The sequence below is a fragment of the Magnolia sinica genome, chromosome 2, assembly GCF_029962835.1.
Source record: "Magnolia sinica isolate HGM2019 chromosome 2, MsV1, whole genome shotgun sequence".
Classification (NCBI taxonomy): Eukaryota; Viridiplantae; Streptophyta; class Magnoliopsida; order Magnoliales; family Magnoliaceae; genus Magnolia; species Magnolia sinica.
In genome coordinates, this window is record NC_080574.1 from 40,965,201 (window position 1) to 40,985,601 (window position 20,401).

At 40.1% G+C, this 20,401-nt stretch overlaps 1 protein-coding gene across 1 annotated transcript; it reads left to right on the plus strand.

The window, feature by feature from the left end:
- The first annotated feature begins 3,485 nt into the window (after positions 1 to 3,485).
- LOC131228573 (dehydrodolichyl diphosphate synthase CPT3-like) lies at positions 3,486 to 17,920 on the plus strand. Its single transcript, XM_058224331.1, has 2 exons — positions 3,486 to 3,516; positions 16,909 to 17,920. The coding sequence occupies exon 2, from the start codon at positions 16,920 to 16,922 to the stop codon at positions 17,787 to 17,789; it is 870 nt and encodes a 289-aa protein (XP_058080314.1). The 5' UTR covers positions 3,486 to 3,516; positions 16,909 to 16,919; the 3' UTR covers positions 17,790 to 17,920.
- Positions 17,921 to 20,401: the final 2,481 nt, after the last annotated feature.

The window sequence follows — 20,401 nt, forward strand, 5'->3', positions numbered from 1 at the left end:
AGAGAGAAGGGGAGGGACCCCGCCACTATGGGCCCTCCCTATACAATGCATACATCAAGATGGGTCCCACCAATGTGGGCCCTTAAATCACAAAAAGGTAAATACAGGATCACCCACCGTCGATCTCCTCTTCCTTCTTCTGCCAATGCGATCTAAAGCTCCAAGGGGTGCGATTCAATGGTCGAGATGGACTTTGGATGGTGGGATTGGGTGATACGAAGGTGGGCCACACCTAGCTCTCTCATGGAGCTTGGATGATTCTCATAGTTACTTGAGAGATGGGTTTGAGAAATGAGAGAGAGAGGGTTGTAAGGAGAGAGAGGGATGGGTGATGGAGTGATGGGGAGTGATGGGTGAGTGAGTGATGAGTGTACTTAATGGGTAGAGAAAGAGAGAGTTGACTTTAGTGGTTGCTTGGGGATGGGGTTGTGAGGTGATATGTACTTGACATTTGATGGGATTGATGGGACATGATTTGAATCTCTCTTGGGTTTGCAAATGCATAGCATTTTTCTTGAACTGAACGCGGGCCCACATCTCCTGGCCTGGGTATTGCCTTGGTGCGTGAGACACGGCGTTGGAACCGCGGCGACGATGCGGTCGCTATGGTACAAGTCTCGGGTTGAGTCGACTCAGGTTGACATGGTACAACTCAGGGTCGTGCGCAAATGCCGATTACAGGCCGCGGGTCGCCGGAATTCGACAGGGAGGATCGCGAAAATCTACGAAATGATATGGACTATGATACGAGTCTTACTGGTGAAGATGATTCTGTGAACCAGTGGTCTGAATTGAATTAGTATTTCTTAAAATCACATAAATAAGAATTATTTTTAATCTTACAATTTCACATAATAAATCAACATATGATTCATTATCTATCATTTCTTCAGATTGATGCAGCCCCTCCAATGATTCGATCGGTCTGGAATTTAAGATTTTAATTTATTTTAATCTTAAGAATCTAATGAATGGTGATGATTTAATCACACATTTCAGATTATGTCATATAATTCTATGTGCCAAGTTGTAGCTTGTACAGAGAATTATTCTTCCGGTATTTATTCAATTTCGTTAGATTAAGGAAAAAAATTGGTAGATTTATGATCAGTACGGTCCATTGAGATATCGAATTTGTCTGATTCTTAAAAATATTATATAATTAAGTCTTAGAATGCCCATGAACAGTACAGATCATACTAATCGCTGTCCATCATAGAAAAATCACCCCTTCTGCGCATCAGCCTTAAAGCTATGCGCATCAATGTACCTTTCCACATGAATGAATTAAACCTACATAATGAATGTTTGATTGATCCAATCCATCCAATGTGTAGATCATGTTAAATTAACTATTACATAACGAAAACAGAAAAAATATACTAACCTACATAGACAAATTCTAAAAAATCATCCTTCCTACTTTGCCTTTCGTATTTTTTTCTACGAGTTTTTCTTTGGTTCTTTTAGTTTTGATAAGACTCTCACTTTCTTACGTTCCACTTTTAAGAAAGAGAGTTCATTAGGAGGCTACAAGATACGAGGAAAGTTTTGAATAAAGAGATATAAGATGAAGGATGAAGAGATCGGTGAATCTCTTTCCCACTTAGAATTAAATTTAAAAATTTTAAATTTAAATTTTATTAACAAAAATTATGGGCGTTACAAGTGGGAACTTTTCTTTCTAGTTGGAAAGTGTCTCTGTTCTTTTTTACTTCTTATTACTCTTTTCAGTCACTTTTTCTAACATTTCTAGTACCAACAAATTCATTCAAGCAAGACATCTTACAATGTCATGATGCGCCCATTCCTATGGTCATTCCTTCAATACTTGTCTCTTGGGACTATCTTTGCAGGATCCTTGGCTAAAGTGTGACCCGTTAGCTTTTAAGTTAGTATTGTGACAAAGCTGTTGTTGCTCGCTCGACACGACCATATGAGGTCACAATTCACTTAAGACGATTATCCGGGGTGAATAAGAATTGAGGATCGAATGCGAGCAAAATTCCCTGAGAACGATAGTAGAAGCAATAACCTTTTGAACTTTGTGGGTATCCAATAAAGAAATAAAAGTTTTAGGATCAAGCTTTCTTTTATGTTGGTTATAAATTTTAGCCTCAACAGGACATTCACGTATGTGGAAGTATTTGAGACTTGATTTTCTCTCATTTCACAATTTAAAGGGAGTTTTCATTACTGCCTTGTTAGGGACTGATTAAGGAAATGAACATCAATTTTAATCGCATCACCCTATAAAATTTTTGGCAATGTCGAGTTGCTAATCATGCTATGCACTATGTTTATTAGAGTACGATTGCGCCTTTTAAATACGCACTATAAAGATACTTAGTGTAGTGTCATGAATTACATCTTGATTCATCATATCTATCGCAGCATTCACTCCCACAATCATATCCGGCTAATTTTATTTTGATAATAATCGGCTAATTTTATCTTTTTATCGAGTTGATTCTTAACTTCAGCCTTAGTTAGTACTCAATCTGCACCCGCTTGCTGTGAGTAATCCAAAATCTGAAAATTACTAAATCCGGACGGTCCAGCCGCTCTACCAAGGGACGGTTTCCCTGGTCCCATCTTTATCTTAACCGTCTGTGTGGTGGCAATAGGTCAGATGGTCAGGATCCTCCACTAATTGTGATTCCCGTCAGCAGCCTAACCAAAGTGAAGCCCATCAAATGGACGGACTGGTGAGCCCCACCTTGAATGGCAAGGCAATGGATGGTCAGCCGTGACTGATCGGTACCCACTTCCCACTGTCATTCATGTGCAGGGCGTGTGCGGTGTGCCTGCCCCGAAATGCATGGGAGCATGAAAGTTGAGAATCCCACCAGATAGATGGACCCACCCTTTCTTTTCTTTTTCTTCTTCTGCTTTTGATAGAATACCCATCCTTTCTATTTTTGGTATACAATAGCACAAACTTTGTACTGCTTTCTCACCATAAAAGGTCCATTTATCAATTAGGCTGGGTATCCATGTAAACGCCCTAAAACTAACCTTCCCGCGAAAATACTGACGGAATCTGTTGATTCCGCGCCATGAAAAGAGTGTGACTTGTGAGCATTAGTTCATTTCGCAGCGACTTAGGATATCCACATCTGTCGCCGTATTGGGCCCACAAAATGTGATGATATGATTATCGGAACCGTCTATTTTTTGGAAGATTTCAATGCAAGCATTTATAGAAATTTACGGTCAAAATAATTTTCTGAACATCAAACATGCCTAGATACATTCATATCTAAAGATCGAAGGTCAGGATCATCCTTGAAGCCTGACTATAGGACCATGAGTTATCTATCATGTCACAGGAGAAATAGACAGCTTTCATCATCAGAACATTCACACATGTGGACCCTATGGTGCGACACATACTGGTTTTCTTAGTCGCGACATAGGCAAAACGAACTCTGTGTATATAACATGACCGGCTCTCTTTCGTAGCTCCCCTCTCAGTGCCGGATATAGACGGAAGCTCCGTATATAGCTTTCAAGGTAAGACGGTTACTTACGCATTTGAGCTTTCTTTTTCAGCCTTTTCTTGCAAAAGTTTCCTGTGATTGTATGACACGTAAAAGGTCCACTAATTGGATAGTTAGGATGAATTTTTGTGGCCCAAACAAATCAACGGTCTAGAATTCAGATCACCAAACGAAGGGTCTACACCATCGAATTATGCAATACTCTGGCTACGTATGACGCTTGAAACGCAGGCATTCATAGATTATACACGTGGCATTTATAAACTCGATAAAACTGATTAGACTGTGCAGCACACTGTCTCCATATTACATTCTCAATATCAGATTCGTTGAAAAATGGTAATCTCTGATTCGTGGACACTTGTTTATGGAAATAGGACCGTTGGATTTTTCATTTGAACCGTCCATTAAATGTCCAGCAATTTGGAGAGTCAGGTAATCAAATAAACTTAATTTTTAGTTATGATACACTTACAATGGGTATCATAATTTGGACTGTTTAATGTGGATAATTGAATGCCACGTGTGCAATTTCTAAGCAGACTCTAAGTGCCTGCGTATCAGCATATCATACTGCCAGAGTATCAAAGTTTTTCACCTGTATGCGAGAGACTAGGAAAGTGATGGGATGCTAAAATACGCACCGCTTTTTCATTTCTGGGAGTTATTTGATACTCTGGCTGCCAATGACGCTTGATACACATGCATTTAGAAATGATACACGTGGCTTATATTAACTCCATCCAAGAAGACTAAATTGTGGAAGTGACTTTAGCTAAATATCAGTACCAAAATCAGATTGGTTGAACAATCCTAACCACTGCTTCGTTTACACTTATTTGTTGAAACAAGACCATTAGATATTTTCAATTTAAACGGTCCAATAGATGTCCCACCAATCTGATAATGAGATGATCAAATAAGTGTAATTTTTAGTTCATGATGCATTTAAACTATTATACATAATTTAAACTGTTTAATTTGAATTATTTATATGATATTGTACTATTTTTAAAGCATTTAAGTGCCTAAGTATCATTCCTCACACTTTAATAGTATCAAAATTTCTCTCAAGCATCTAATCCTTAGGGCTTGTTTGGCTGGACCGATCCCACGGTATTAGGAGGGATGGGATGGAGATATCCCGGGATATGCATGACAAGCCAAATAGACCCAGTGAACTTGTCCTAGGATATAAGCAATCCGATGGATTTTAAAACAATCCAATGACATCACCATCATTACCTTAAAATTGATCCCATCCCTTGGTTGGATGGATTGGAAGGTAAAATCCCGGGAAATGCCGGGCGTGCCAAACAGACCCAATGAACTTGTCCCGGGATATAGCAATCCCATGGATCTTAAACCAATCCACTGACACCATCATCATTACCTTAAAATCCATCCCATCCCTCATAATCCCATGGGATTCGCCGGCCAAACAAGCCCTTAGTTTCAAGTTTCAACGGAGGTCATGGTTTTGAGTACCCATTGAAATCCAGTAGCCCGCCCGACTCAACCAGATAAAATCTAGGTCGTCCATCACATATAGTATACCTTGTTGGGCCCACATGTATTGAAGTATTTCTTTCATAGTGATGAGGCACATTAGATGAATGGGGTAGAGGTTTTATCTCAATATGGTGTGGTTGATTTAAGCTTTGGATGATCATGATTTTAAAATTAAATGGTTTAAATAAAGTAGAATACCTGATGGACGGTGTGGATCGCATGAAAGTTTCACCCACGTGGCACACTGTTGATGAAAATAATAGCTGTATGTACCTAGCGCCGAGTTACCCTAGCGCGGCGCTTAATAGCTGGAATCGGACCCCGATTAGGTTATGTCACGTAACGGGTGAGAACTGAGGCGCCTGCCCTGGGCCCACCTTAGACGCGGTTCAGGTGGGAAACGGATTGGCTACTCCCCTTGCCACCAGCCCCGTGGCTGATGGTCGGTGCTCTGTGGGCCCCACCATTATGTATGTGTTTCATCCATTTTGTTCATCCATTTTTTTAGATCATTTTACTTCTTGATCCCAAAAATGAGAGGGATATAAATCTCAGGTGGACCACACCACATGAAAACAGTAATGATTGGATATCCACCATTAAAATCCTCCTAAGGCCCACTGTACTGTTTATTTGACATCCAATATGTTGATTAGGTCATACAGGCCCAGATGAAGGGAAAAAACAAAAATCAGCTTGATCCAAAACTTTTATGGCCCCCAAAATGTTTTTAATGGTCAACGCTCATTCAACACTGTTTTATATAATGTGGTCCATTTAAGGTTGGGATATAACTTATTTTTGGTCTTATACCTAAAAATGATCCGTAAAAATAGATGGACAACATAGGTAAAACACATAAATCATGGTGAGGCCACAGAGCACCGACCATCAACCACGAGGCTGGTGGACGGATTGGCTACTCCCCCTGCCACCAGCCAATGGCTGGTGGTCAGTGCTTTGTGGGCCCCACCATTATGTATGTGTTTCATCCATTTTGTTCATCCATTTTTTCATATCATTTTATTTCTTGATCCCAAAAATGAGAGGGATATAAATCTCAGGCAAACCACACCACATGAAAATAGTAATTATTGGGTGAAGGCAGGGACCGGCTTAATGCGTGTGGGCCCTAGCGTGGGGCCAACCTTGAAGTATGTGTTATATATCCATGTTGTCCATCTTTTTTTCCAGCTCATTTCAGGGCGTGAGCTAAAAAATGAAGCAGATCCAAATATCAGGAGCATCACACTCCAATAAATGGTGATTGGTTGAATGCTCACCATTAAAAACTTCCTTAGGTCCACTTTAATTTTTACTTTCCATCCAATCTATTAATAAGTACATACAGACCTGGATGAAAGGCAAAACACAGATATAAGCTTGTTCCAAAATCTTTGTGGCCCACGAGAAGGTTTGAATGGTTAATGTTTCTTGTGGTGTGGTCCATCTAAAATTTGGATCTGCTTTATTTTTGGGTCCATGCTCTAAAACTGAGCTGGAAAAACCAGATGGACGGCGAGGATATACAACATATAATCAAGGTAGGGCCATGGTCCCACCATGTTGTATATGTAAAATCCACTCCGTCCATCAGCTTATAATCCTTATATTAACCGTAGATAATAAGAATTCAGACTAATAAAAAAATCTTAGATGGGCCACAGCAATGGTTACAATTTGAAGTTTCTCATAAATCCTCTAATTCAGGCGTTGTTGCCTGTCCAATTTTTGGATCAGGATGATTTTGTATCCCCCTTCGTCTTGTAAATGATACCTACGGTGATTAACGGTCACCATGCTGGCCCCACACACGAACCCATGGTTGGCATCTGATCTTCATTGTTCCTGTGGTGTAGCCCCCCTGACCTGTGGATGTGGATGATTTTCTGCCACATGGCTTAGCATCGAGGACCACACATGATGGACGGAGTGGATTTCACATATACAACATGGTGGCCCCAAAGAGCTTGACTGTTTTGACAAGGAACGGTCACATGCGTCCAAACATATTGAATTATCGTACGTTGGAGCTGCGTGGGACCCACCCTGATACACTGTCCGGTCTATCAGACGCAGCCCCTAATTACAGGCCTGGATCCCACAATCCTGTCTGGTCAAAGACTTAGGTGGGCCACGCAAAAGGGAACAAGGTGGGATATTGGGGGCCTCTGGCCATGGAATGTCGCACATGGATATGGGGCCCACGATGTTGTGCATGTCATCCAATCCAGTCATCAGGTATGCCCTATCAAAATTAAGACACACAGAACCTCAAAAGCATTTCAAAATTTAGGTGGACCACAACAAGTGAATATACAGGCTCTTTCTTTGGATGGTCCTTGGGCTGGATGGTGCCACGAGGATTATTATCCAATGAACGGTTTGGATAGGAGTCGTATAGCCTCGTACGTGTAGCCCACAGCACCGTGGTTGGTGACGTGTGCTCTTGGAAAAGTTCTCTGGCCTGACATGATGTGTGTGTTTCATCCATCCTGCCCATCCATTTTACCCTGATAACCCATTTGCTGGACGTGTGCTCTCGTAGGGCCGTTTGGGAGCGTGGATTTGGAACTCCTAGATTTGAAACCCCTGGATTTGAAATCTTCTTAGTGTGTCTGGCCCTTCCATTGAAAACCAACTTTAATCCAAAGGTAATTATGCATGGTATATTTACAAGAGTTTGAATTTAATTACTAAATCAATTTTAATATCTCTAATTAGGGAACATATGTAATGTTTGATACAATTGTTATAATAAGCCCGTTGAATACTTTGTCCAAGAATGATGAAATTTCAAGTCTTGGATGGGCCACAAACACAAGATCATGTCCGAGTGACTAACCAACGATTTTTAACCATTGATTTATATGGATAATGTTCGGACGGTGTTGATCATCATATTAAAGTAATTATAGTAATGTAATTGATAATCTAGTTGTTGTGGGATATCATTACTAGGCCATGTGCCCAATAGTTTAATACTCTGGTAACACATATTATACATGCAATTTTCGAAAGGATTTTAGATGTAATCCAAGCTCTTAGTGGATTTGAAATCCACCCAAATCCATGGTGCCGAATGACCTCTTAGGGTAGGAGCCCAAGAATAATGAGGCAAATCTAAATTTTAGGTGTACCACACCACAAGAAACAGTGGTGATTGAATGCCCACCGCTAGAAACTCCGTGAGGAAGCAGAAGTTTCCAATCAAGCTGGTATATTTTTTTATTATTATTATTTTATTTTATTTTTTTAAGTTAGCTTGTTAGTACACACCTTGTCTGTACACACACTCCATGTTAGCCACCACAGCTAGGGACCAATACCAAGACCTCAAGTGTTGAAACGAGGTATCTACACTCAATTTGCCAGTTGAGCTATGGACCTGGGTGTAATCAATCAATCAATCAAGCTAATATTTGTGTTTTCACTTCATCCATAGATGTGCCACCTAATCAATAGGTCAGGGGTCCTAGAAGGTTTTCAATGGTAAGCATTGAATCAATGTTATTTCCTGTGTGGTCCACCTAAGATTTGGATCTATCTCATTTTTCAGCGCGTACTTTAAATGAGCCTGCAAAATAGATAGATAACACATACATTATGGTGGGACACAGCTTTTCCAGCAGACACTACACAACCCGAGATCGTTTCATTTGGTATACTCATCGCATCATAGGTGGGCTCCACACAGCTGGAATCATGTGCTAATTCACATGCATTCATATGCGTGTGATCGTCACCCACTTCAATTATTTTAAATTTTCCTTTTGATGGGTACCACTTGGGATTTTAAAGGGCAATGTGGTCTTCCACCACAGGATAGTATGGTGGCTAGTTTTCACTCCAGATTGGATTTTAAATGATGATCTTAACCATTTATCTTCTAGATCCATGCTCTCAGACCATGGAAAGAAACATTTGTTAAAAGGATCACCCAACTATAAATATTTAATGGCTCGTATTCAAATATAAGATTCAACGTCAGTCAAGATCATTAATGGAACCTGATTATAGGCATCTGGCTTCTTTATAGTGGTACCAAGAACATGAACGGTTCAGATCAATCTAATGATGAAATCCTAAGATGCACCGACCCACCGTTCCCTAGCAAAACCCTTCCATGTGATGGTTAGGCTAACATACAACACAAGTTATTGCCACGTTTGGCAAGCAAAGCATCAATGGGCTTTTTTGCCATCTGGTGCAGCTAAAAACTGGGGCAAGACCCATAGCATGTGTTTGTATTCCTGCTCCACCTCAACCATCTTCTCATGATTATGACTTTCCTTTATTTGCTTGTCTTTTAGAATGTGCATGTAATGTGATTGGTGGGCCATGGCTTACTAATAGGTGGGCCATCTTTGTATATATCACTGTCATTGATGTGAGCCTTCAACATGGCTAATTTTTAAAGGATTGGAATGTTGATGTATTAGCCACCTATGGGAAAGCTAAGATGATGGTGATGGTGATGGGAATGGTGATAATGATGACAATTGGGATATTGATGGGATGACAGTGATGGCCAATAGTACAGCCGTTACTCAACAGAGACACATTGTAATTGGTGAAAATCTTCGGCCGAGTTTAACTAAGGTTGAATGTTCGACATGACTCTAGGTCGAGTTGATTTGAAGAGTTGATTTGACTCGGCTTGTAGAAATAAATATAAATAGGATTAATATTTCATTTGTAGTCGATATTTAAAACATTTTGCAAGTATAAAATAGGCAAGAAAAATTATAAAATAGCTGAATTACTTGGTGGTAGAGATTATGGTCTTATTTGTTTTAGGAAGGAACTTTAAATTCCATGAAGTGTACACATCTTTTTATTTATTTATTTAAAACGAAGTCATGTTAAGTTGTTTGAGATGGCGAGCCAACTCATCAAGTTGTTTACGAAGCGTTTGGATCGTAAGTTGTTTAAGATATAAGCTATTTATCATACAAGTAAATTATCTTATTTTCTACTTATTAAAAAGATAAGTGTGTTTGGCAAACAATATACTAATCAACTTCTCCTCTCTTTCGTATCTCATGATGACTCTCTTCAGCAATTAATGAAAAGCAAAAAAGTTTTTAAAAAAATTAACTGAAGTGATTATGTATTTTTAAATAAAAAAGTTACTTATAACTAATTATAAATCAAACTTACTTATCTTAAATAAGTTACATATCTACTGTTATAAGAGAAAAAGTAATTTATTTGGTGGTATCCAAATGGGCCCTTATCCGAGGACAACCAAAAATGCGAATGTTAGGAGAGTTAGGCTTTTTGGTTTCAAAGCTTCATAAAAGGAACATTTATATTAATGAAAATTAACATGTACAAGGTAAGAGAGTGTGCATGGACTAATTTTTTTTATGATAAAAAAGGGCGGAAAGCCTATATATAAAAAAAGGTTTCCTTTCAAAGCCCAATGTAAGTGGGTTACCCATCTATCATACACACTAAAGGGGCATTTGGATCTTAAGTTACTTAAGATAAGCTACTTATGCCTTAATAGCCTATCTTGATTTTTTACTTATTAGACCAAAGTAATTAAGTAACTTCAAATAAAAAAAAGATACTTATAATTGACCATAAACCAAACTTATCTCAAATGAGTTACTTATCTACTGTTGTAAGTAGAAAAGTAACTTATTTGACGGTATCCAAATGGGCTTAAAGAGAGAGAATAGGAAAAATGTGAGCTAAGGGTATCAACATATGTAAGGATAAGGGAGCAACAATTAAAACTATTTATCATTAAGTCTTACTGCCTGGAAGAGTTTTGCGCATCGCTAGTTTGGCATGGCTCAAGATAAGTGGCTAATCTCTCTTTTAGTTGGTGGTTTTCTAATTGATAAAATTATATATGTATGCATTTCATATCTTAATTTATCGAATCATAACCATTGATTCAATTCTAGAAAAGTTTACATCGAAATAGCCTAGAATTTGATGGATCCCCTAATCTAAGTAGGATTCACATAATAGATGTGCCAAATTTCCACACCACGTCTCTTTGGCCCCACACACAAGCCTACAAGGAGGATCCTACTCTTGACTATTTCTATGTTGTGGCCCACATAATTCATAGATTGGGCTATATTTCGTAAATAAGCCTAATAGGGTGATGCATCTTATGGATAAGGTGGGTGTCCAACACACATCATGATGGAGCACATAGATGTCTCTTTACTTTAATTTACGGTGAGATTGAACTTATAAGAAACATTTTCCTTTCTTAAAAAATCTGGTATGAACTATTGGTTTATAAATAGGAATTTTTGATATCATCCTCATCAACACTATAGAATTACTCTGTGTATCGATGTTGAATTGAGTAATTGTTGAATTGTGTAGTCTAATGTTAAATGGAGTGTTGGGGTTTGGTCTGCGGAATCACACAGATATGGATCTAGGATAGCAATCCAAGAGCACTAAGTAATCACAAGATAATACAAAGATTTAACGTAGAAAATCCTTGCAGGAAAAAACCACGACACAAAGCAACAAATCTTCACTATGAAAATAGAAATTACAAAGAGAGAGGACTTACCCGATTCGAACAACCTTAAATCTTACTCTTGCTTCACCCTTTGATAACCGTAGAACCATTTTAGAAACCCTTAGAATACCTTTAAGAAGCCTTAGAATATCTTAAAAAGGCCCTAAGGACCCCTATTTATAGTTTAGGAAACTCCATTTACGTACCGACTTTGGAAAAGTTCGGAAACTGCCTCAAATTTACACAGTCCGCGCGCAATCTACGTAACCTTTGACTAGTCAAGTCAGGGCTTCGATTGGTCGAAGGATCCTTCAACTGGTCGAGCCTGTACCTTAACTGGTTGAGCGTCCCGGGAATCCAAATACATTGTTGCTGGACTTCGAGTCGAACGGGCTTCAACTAGTTGAAAGGACCTTCGACTAGTCGAGCAACTCGGAAGATTGAAGGCATCCTTTTTTAACAATAATCTCCACCATGTCTTCAATCTTCAACCGTGTAGCTTCTTGATCTCTTCTTTTATCTTCGCATTGCATCATGGCTACAATCAACGCTTCTCGTGCACACTCCGTCATTCTTTTACGCCATCGCCAAGCTTAGAGAAGTTGCACAGAACTTAAACTTCTTTGTAGGAACAACCCTGGTGAGCATGTCTACTGGATTCAAGCTGGTGTGAATCTTTTCTAGTGTTACGCCTCCTTCCTCAAGTACCTATCGAATAAAGTGGTGACGAACATCAATGTATTTAGTACGTGAGTGATAAACAGAATTTTTAGCCAAATTGATAGCGTTCTCGCTATCACAGTTACCGGTATGGCCTCCTGCTAAAGTCCCAACTGATTTATTATGCCTCTGATCTAAACACCTTCTTTAAACGCTTCCATCACTGCCATATATTCTGCTTCGGTCGTGGAAAGAGCCACCACGGACTAAAGCTTCGACATCTAACTGATTGCTCTACTTGCTAGTACAAACGAGTATCCTGAAGTAGAATTTTTAGAATCCACACTGCCTGCGTAGTCTGAATCCACATACCCTATCAATTTTGTCCCTGTTTTCTCAAAAGTTAAGATGTAGTCGTTCGTACCTCGAATGTATCAAAGTAGCCATTTCATCACTTCATAATGTTGTTTGTCAGGGTTTGACATGTTTCTACTCACAACACCAACTGCCTGTGAAATATCTGGTCTAGTACAGACCATGGTATACATTAAACTGTCAACCGCATTCGAATAAGGCACATGAGACATAACCTGTTTTTTCTCATTTAATTTAGGACATTGTTCTAAGGAAAGTTTAAAGTGAGTCGCATGGGGAATGCTCACCGACTTTGCCTGGTCCATCCCCATACTTAATCAATACCTTTTCAAGGTATTTTGTCTGTGATAAACAAAGTCTGCTCTTCTTCCTGTATATATGAATATCTATGTCGAGAACCCTCTTTGCAGCCTCAGATCTTTTATCTTGAATGTCCCTGATAATTAAGTCTTCAGTATGTTGATTTTAGACATATAATGATTGGCGATCAACATATCATCAATATACAATACTAAGATGATGAATCTACCATCACTTAGTGTCTTATAATAGACACAGTGATCGTATTCACTCCGAGTAAATTTCTGACTCAACGTGAAAGAATCAAAATTTTTATACCACAGCTTAGGCGACTGTTCCAGGCTGTACAACGACCTCATTAACCTGCAAACTTTTTTCTCTGCCCCTTTAACTTCATAGCCCTCTGGTTGCTTCATATAGATCTGCTCTTCCAACTCCCCGTGCAGGAATAAAGTCTTGACATCCATCTGTTCCAGCTCGAGATCATATTGAGCAACCAGTGCCAATACGAATCTGATAGACACCTGCTTAACTACCGGTGCAAATATCTCTGTGAAGTCGATTCCTTCTCTCTGAGCATAACATTTTGCTACTAACCTTGCTTTATATCTATCCTCTTTCCTCTTGAATAACCACTTGCATCTGATCGCTTTTCGGCCCATTGGTAGCTCTACCAGCTCTCATGTATGATTTTTGTGCAATAAGTCCATCTCATCATCTATAGCCACTTTTCACTTTTCTGCATCAAGCTCATCAAAAGCCTCCTGAATAGTAGATGGGTCCCCCTCATCTGTAATGAGGGCATATGAAATATTAGAGTCATCCATGTATCTTGCCGATAACCTGCCATCACGCGGTGGGTTTCTTCTCACAGGTGACTGCTCTACCTGATCTTGTACCTCTGTCTGTGCATCTGTCTCTGCCTGAGTATCATCTATGTCAATCTGGATGTCTATGATTAACTTTTCAGGTTCCTTTTACTTCTCCTGATCATTCTTGCGGAATATGGAGCTTTTATCAAATCTGACGTCACGGCTAGTGATGACCTTGCGTGTGACCTTGTCAAACAACCTGTAACCATTCACACCAATATCATAGCCAATAAAAATATACTTTTGGATCTATAGTTTAGCTTAAATCTCTTAACTGACGGTATATGAGAGTAAGCCTCACAACCAAATATGCATAGATCTGAATAGTCAATTTTCTGACCACTCCATACTTCCTCTAAGATTTTACATTCAATTGCCGTTAAAGGAGACCGGTTTACCAAATAACTAGCCGTGTTAACGGCCTCTGTCCATAGGTCCTTGCCTAACGCAGCATTACTTAACATGCATCTGGCCCTCTCCAGGAGAGTCTAATTCATTTGCTCAGCCATGCTGTTTTGCTCGGGTGTGTGGTGCACTGTGTTGTGCCTGATGATCCCTTTATCTATGCAATAATCATTAAACTTAATGAAAGTAAATTCTTCACCATTGTTAGTCCTTAAAACCTTTATTTTTCACCCTGACTGTTTTTCCATCATTGCCTTCCATTGTTTGATTATGGTGAAAACTTTAGATTTACATTTCATGAAGTAAACCTAAACTTTCCTGGAGTAGTCGTCAATGAATGAAACAAACCATGACGACCCTTCAACAGAAATTTCTGGCGATGGCCCCCATACGTCAGAGTGCCCATAATCAAGCACTCCCTTACATACATATTTTCCAGATTTAAAAGATAATATAAATTGTTTATCATATATACAATACGCACATATATTTAAATCAGAATTTTTAAAAGCTAGAATCAAACAACGATCAGATAGTACCTTCATGCCCCGCTCGCTCATGTGTTCAGACGAGCATGCCACATACATAAAGACGTGGAATCTGCAATAACTGCTACCACTCCACCTGCTAAAGTGCTCTTGATCAACCTGTAAAGGTTTCCGTACCTTTGCGCTCTCATAACCATGAGTACCCCTTTTGAAACTTTAAGGACACCATCAATACCAGTGAACTTGCACCCTATAGCCTCGAGTGTACCGAGAGAAATCAGACTTTTCTTTATATCAGGAACGTGTCTGACATCAGTTAGTGTACGGTCCATCCCATCAAATATCTTAATGCTCACCATACCAATAGTCACAACATTACAGGCATTGTCATTGCTCATAAAGACCTGTCCACCGTCGCATTCTCTGTAACTGGCGAACTAACTCCGATGAGGAGTCATGTGATATAACAGTCCTGTGTCGAGGATTCACTCATCTCCATGATTGTCATGCAAGTATCCGATCATGGACACAGACAATACATCACCATCACTTGTCTCTTCATCAGATGTGACAACATTAGTCTCCTTGGAAGAAGCCACTGAATTTTCTTTCTTCGCTTTAGGATTGGTACAATTCTTCTTCGTATGTCCAAACATCCCACAGTTCCAGCACTTTAGTTTTCCTTTGTCCTTGTCTTTGGATTTGGATCTGTCTTAAAGATCATGTATCTCGCTCAGAATTCTTGCCTCTCATATTCATTGCATGGGAAAATGTCCCTATGTCGCCGTTTAGCTTTCTCATGACATTCCATTAAAGGGTTGAGATAATGGCGTCGACACTCGAGGTTTTATTTATGGTGCACATTGTGTCTTTGAATGACTCATACGATGCCGGAAGATAATTCAGCAACATACATGCTTATTTCTCATCTTTGATCACTTCCTCCATATCCAGTAATTTGCAAACTAATTTATTAAAGTTGCTGATGTGGGCCTCTAGATCTCCACCCTCTGCCATCTTGAAGTTATATCATTGCTGCTTCAAGTATAGGCGATTTTCAAAGAATTTTTTCGCATAAATATCCTCTAACTTCGCTCATAAACTAGCCGCGGTTTTCTCCCTCAAAACATTATAAAGAACCTCATCCGTGAGACATAAACGGATTGAGGATAAGACTTTATTATCAAGGGTATTCCATTCATCATCAGTCATACTAGACTTTCTCGCCTTAAGAGCACTATCTCCGCCTTACCTGGTTAAGGAACTGATCATCTTGATCTTCCATAACTCAAAGTTATTTTTCCCCCAGTACTTCTCAATATCATACCTAATGCTTTCCATTATTGCTAATCCTGTAGATTCAGATCTATGCCCTAACGATTTCTTTGATACCACCTATTGGGATTTGTTCTGCGGAATCACATAAATATGGATCTAGGATAGCAATCCAAGAGCACCAAGCAATTACAAGAGAACACAAAAATTTAACGTGAAAAATCCTTGCGGGAAAAAACCATGACACAAAGTGACAGATTTTCACTATGAAAATAGAAATTACAAAGAGATAAGACTTACTCGATTCGAACAACCTCGAATCTTACCCTTGCTACACCCTTTGATAACCCTAGAACCTTTTTAGAAACCGTTAAAATACCTTTAGGAAGCCTTAGAACATCTTAGAAAGGCCCTAGGGACCCCTATTTATAGTTTACGAAACTCAACTTACACACCGACTTTGAAAAAGTCCGGAAACCGCCTCACATTTACGCAGTCTGCGTAACCTTCGACTGGTCGAGCCAGGGCTTCGACTGGTCGAGCTTGTCCCTCGACTGGTCAAGCGTCCCAGAAATCCAAATACATTGTTGCTGGACTTCGAGTCAAGCGGGCTTTGACCAGTCAAAGGGACCTTCAACTAGTCGAGCCAGTCCCTCGACTGGTCGAGCAACTCGGAAGATTGAAGGCATCCTTTTTTAACAACATGGAATAGGCTCCAAACTGTGGTTATGTCACTCTTAAGTTCGAAATGAAATAAATGTGATTTACAGTTGATGAAACTAAAGGGGCATTTGGACCGTGAGTTACTTAAGATAAGCTAATTATAACGGAAATAACTTATCTTGATTCCTACTTATTAAACTGAAGTGATTAAATAACTTTAATAATAAAAAAGCTACTTATAATTGATCATACACCAAACTTACTTATTTGCATTAAGTTACTCGTCAACAATTGTAAGTAGAAAAAGTAACTTATTTGGTTGTATCCAAACGGGCCTTAGGTTTTTTGTGTAGGCATTTTCAAAATGGTGGACGGCGGCAGCGGTGGCTACCTATCCAAGCTCATTGGCTACGTTAATGGCTTCCTAAGGAGCTATCTCTTTCGCGTTCTCTCTCACGGCCCCATGCCCAATCACATTGCTTTTATTTTGGATGGGAATCGTCGGTACGGGCGAAAGCGAAACCTCAAAGAAGGCGAGGGCTATAGAGCTGGATTTTTGGCCCTCATGTCCATGCTCAAATACTGCTACGAGATTGGTGTGAAGCATGTGACAATCTTCGCCTTCAGCATAGACAATTTCAAACGACGGCCCGACGAAATTCGTAATGTCATGGATCTCATGCAAGAAAAGATTGAAATGTTGCTAAGGGAGGAGAGCATTGTAAATACTTATGGCATCCGGGTTGATTTCTTGGGTGACATGAAACTCTTGAATGAGCCTGTTAGAGTGGCCGCCGAGAAGGCGATGGCAACCACTGCCGGGAACACTGGCCCAGTACTTCTAATATGCGCTGCATACACTTCCTCTGATGAGATCATCCGTGCCGTTCGAGAATCATGCAGAGAGAAATGGGCTAGGATTGAGGACATGGATGGAACTGATGATGGATCGATCGAACAGATTGGATCGAATGAATTGGACGGACTTTCGATCCCATTGCCGGATTTGGAGAGGCACTTCTACTTCAGCAAGTACCCGGATCCGGAAATCTTAATCCGAACGTCCGGCGAGAACCGGATGAGTAATTTTATTCTGTGGCAGAGCACGTTCTGTTACTTAAATAATCCGAAAGTTCTTTGGCCCGAAATTTCTCTGTGGCACCTTGTGTGGGCCATCTTGCAATATCAGAGGGTCCATTCTTACTTAGAAAAGAAGAAAAAGAAGCTGCTATGAACGTTGTAGCCATGGATTTCTTCGTCCGGTTGATCCTACGGTGGTCGTCGTTCATAGTCTCTTCATGCTTTTGTTTGCGGGAAATGTTTTCAAATTTGAATAAATGCAACGGTTGGGTACATTTAATTACAGTTAAACGGTCCACCAGTGTAATAACCAGTGTAATGTGCATGTGTGGTTATTTCAGTTTGAGAACACGCGAGTGGAATCCAGCGTATGTACCCGTCGTGGTGGACATGTGCAAAATCCAGACCATCCATTAGAAGGGTACCGCTATGGTGATTACCATTGACTAGAATCAGTTCGGATCATTAGTCAGGTGGACCACAAATGTCTGAACGAATTTATGGTTGTGGAAAAAATTTCCGAAGTTTCTAACTTGTCCATTCATTTTTAATAGCATGGCTCACTTACTGAATAGGCCCTCTTAATCTTTGGGCAATAATATCTATGTGATGAGGTCTAACTGATGGATGGCTTGGATATTTCACACGCCTGCCATGCTGGTATATGTGGTGACGTGTGCATTACCTGACTTGTACAAGCGTGTCGGCCTGGGGAAGGATTGGCTACTCCCCTGAAACCAGCCCCGTGGCTGGTGGTCGGTGCTCTGTGGGCCCCACCATGATGTGCGTGTTTCATCTATTCCGTTCATCCATTTTTACAGACCATTTTAGGGCTTTATACAAAAAATAATAGGGATATAAATCTTAGGTGGGCCACACCACAGGACAAAAATAATGAATGGATATTCACAATTAAAATCCTCCTAAGGCCCACTGTACTGTTTATTTGACATCAAATCTATTGATTTGGTCATAAAGATCCAGATGAAGGGAAAAGATAAATATCAGCTTGATCCAAAACTTTTATGGCCCCCAAAACGTTTTTAATGGTCAAAATTCATTCAACACTGTTTCCTGTAATGTGATCCACTTGAGATTGAGATATACATCATTTTTTTCTACCATATCATAAAATTATATATAAAATATATGGACGGCATCAATGACACACATACATCATGGTGGGCCCCACAGAGCAATGGTGTCAGGGGGAGTAGCCAATCCATTCCCTGTCGGCCTAGCAAATCTCATTTCACTTTACATCGCCCGGATGAACATGGAAATGGATCGGCTGGTGACCCTGCCACTAGCCAATGGCTAGTGGTCGGTGCTGTGGGCCCCACGATGGTGTATGTGTTTCATCCATTCCGTCCGCCCATTCTTCGAGTTAATTTTATGGTATTAACCCAAAAATGAGGCTGATCGAAATCTTAAATGAACCGCACAGTGTTGATTGAACGTCCATCATTAAAAACTTCTTGGGGCCACATAAGTTTTGGATCAAGCTGATATATATTTTTTCACTTTATCCAACTCTGTATGACCTAATCAATAGGTTAGATAGGTTAGATGTCAAATAACCATTACAGTAGGCCCCAGGAGGTTTTTAATGGTGAACATTCATTCAAAACTATTTTCCCATGGTGTGGTCCACCTGAGATTTAAATATACCTCATTTCTTAAGTAGAGCACTAAAATCAGCTTTCAAAATGGCTGGACGGCGTAGATAAAATACAGACATGATGGTGGGTCCACATAGCACGACCACTAGCCTACAGGCGATGGCAGCGTCACTAGCCAAACCGCGTCCGATGAACGCGGACGCGGATCGCCTCCTACACCCTGTGGGACGCGCATTGCGTACTGACAACGTTGTCAGTAGCCAGTAGCAAGTGGGGAAACGGATTGGCTGCTCCCCCTGCCACCAGCCCAGTGGCTGGTGGTCTTTGCTCTGTGGGCCCACCAATATTTATTTCACCCATTTTTACAAATCATTCCAGGGCTAGATCCCAAAAATGAGATGGATATTAATATGGTAAACCACACCACGGGAAAACAATAGCGATTGGATATCCACCATTAAAATCCTCCTAAGGCTCACTGTACTGTTTATTTGACATTCAATCTGTTGATTAGGTCATACAGACCCAAGCAAAGGGGAAAATAAAAGATCAGCTTGATCCAAAACTTTTATGGCCTCCAAAAAGTTTTTAACAGTCAACGTTCATTCAATACTGTTTCATGTAATGTGGTTCACTTGAGACTGGGATACTGCTCATTTTTTGTCTTATACTGTAAAATGATCAAGAAAAATAGATGGACAGCATGGATAACACATGCATCATAGTGGGGCCGACAGAGCACCAACCACCAGCCATTCACCGGTGGGCCAGGGAGTAGCCAATCCGTTTCCAGCAACGGGGCGTTGCTTGGTGGGCCCACCATGACCACACCACATGAAACAGTGGCGATTGAAGGCCCGACATTAAAATTTGTTTGGGGCCACAAGTTTTAGATGAAGCTGATATCTTTGTTTACTCTTGTCTAAGTCTTTGTGATTTAATCAACCCGATGCATGGCAAATAAACATTAAAGTGAGCGTGAGAGAGTTTTAATGGTGGGCATTCAATTTCCACTATATTTTTTATGGTGTGGTCCACTTTGAGACCTGGACTTGCCATGCTGTCTAGGAGAAATCCACCCTACCCATCCTTTTCTCGAGATTATTTTAAGACAAGCGACTAAAAATGAGATAGATCTAAAACT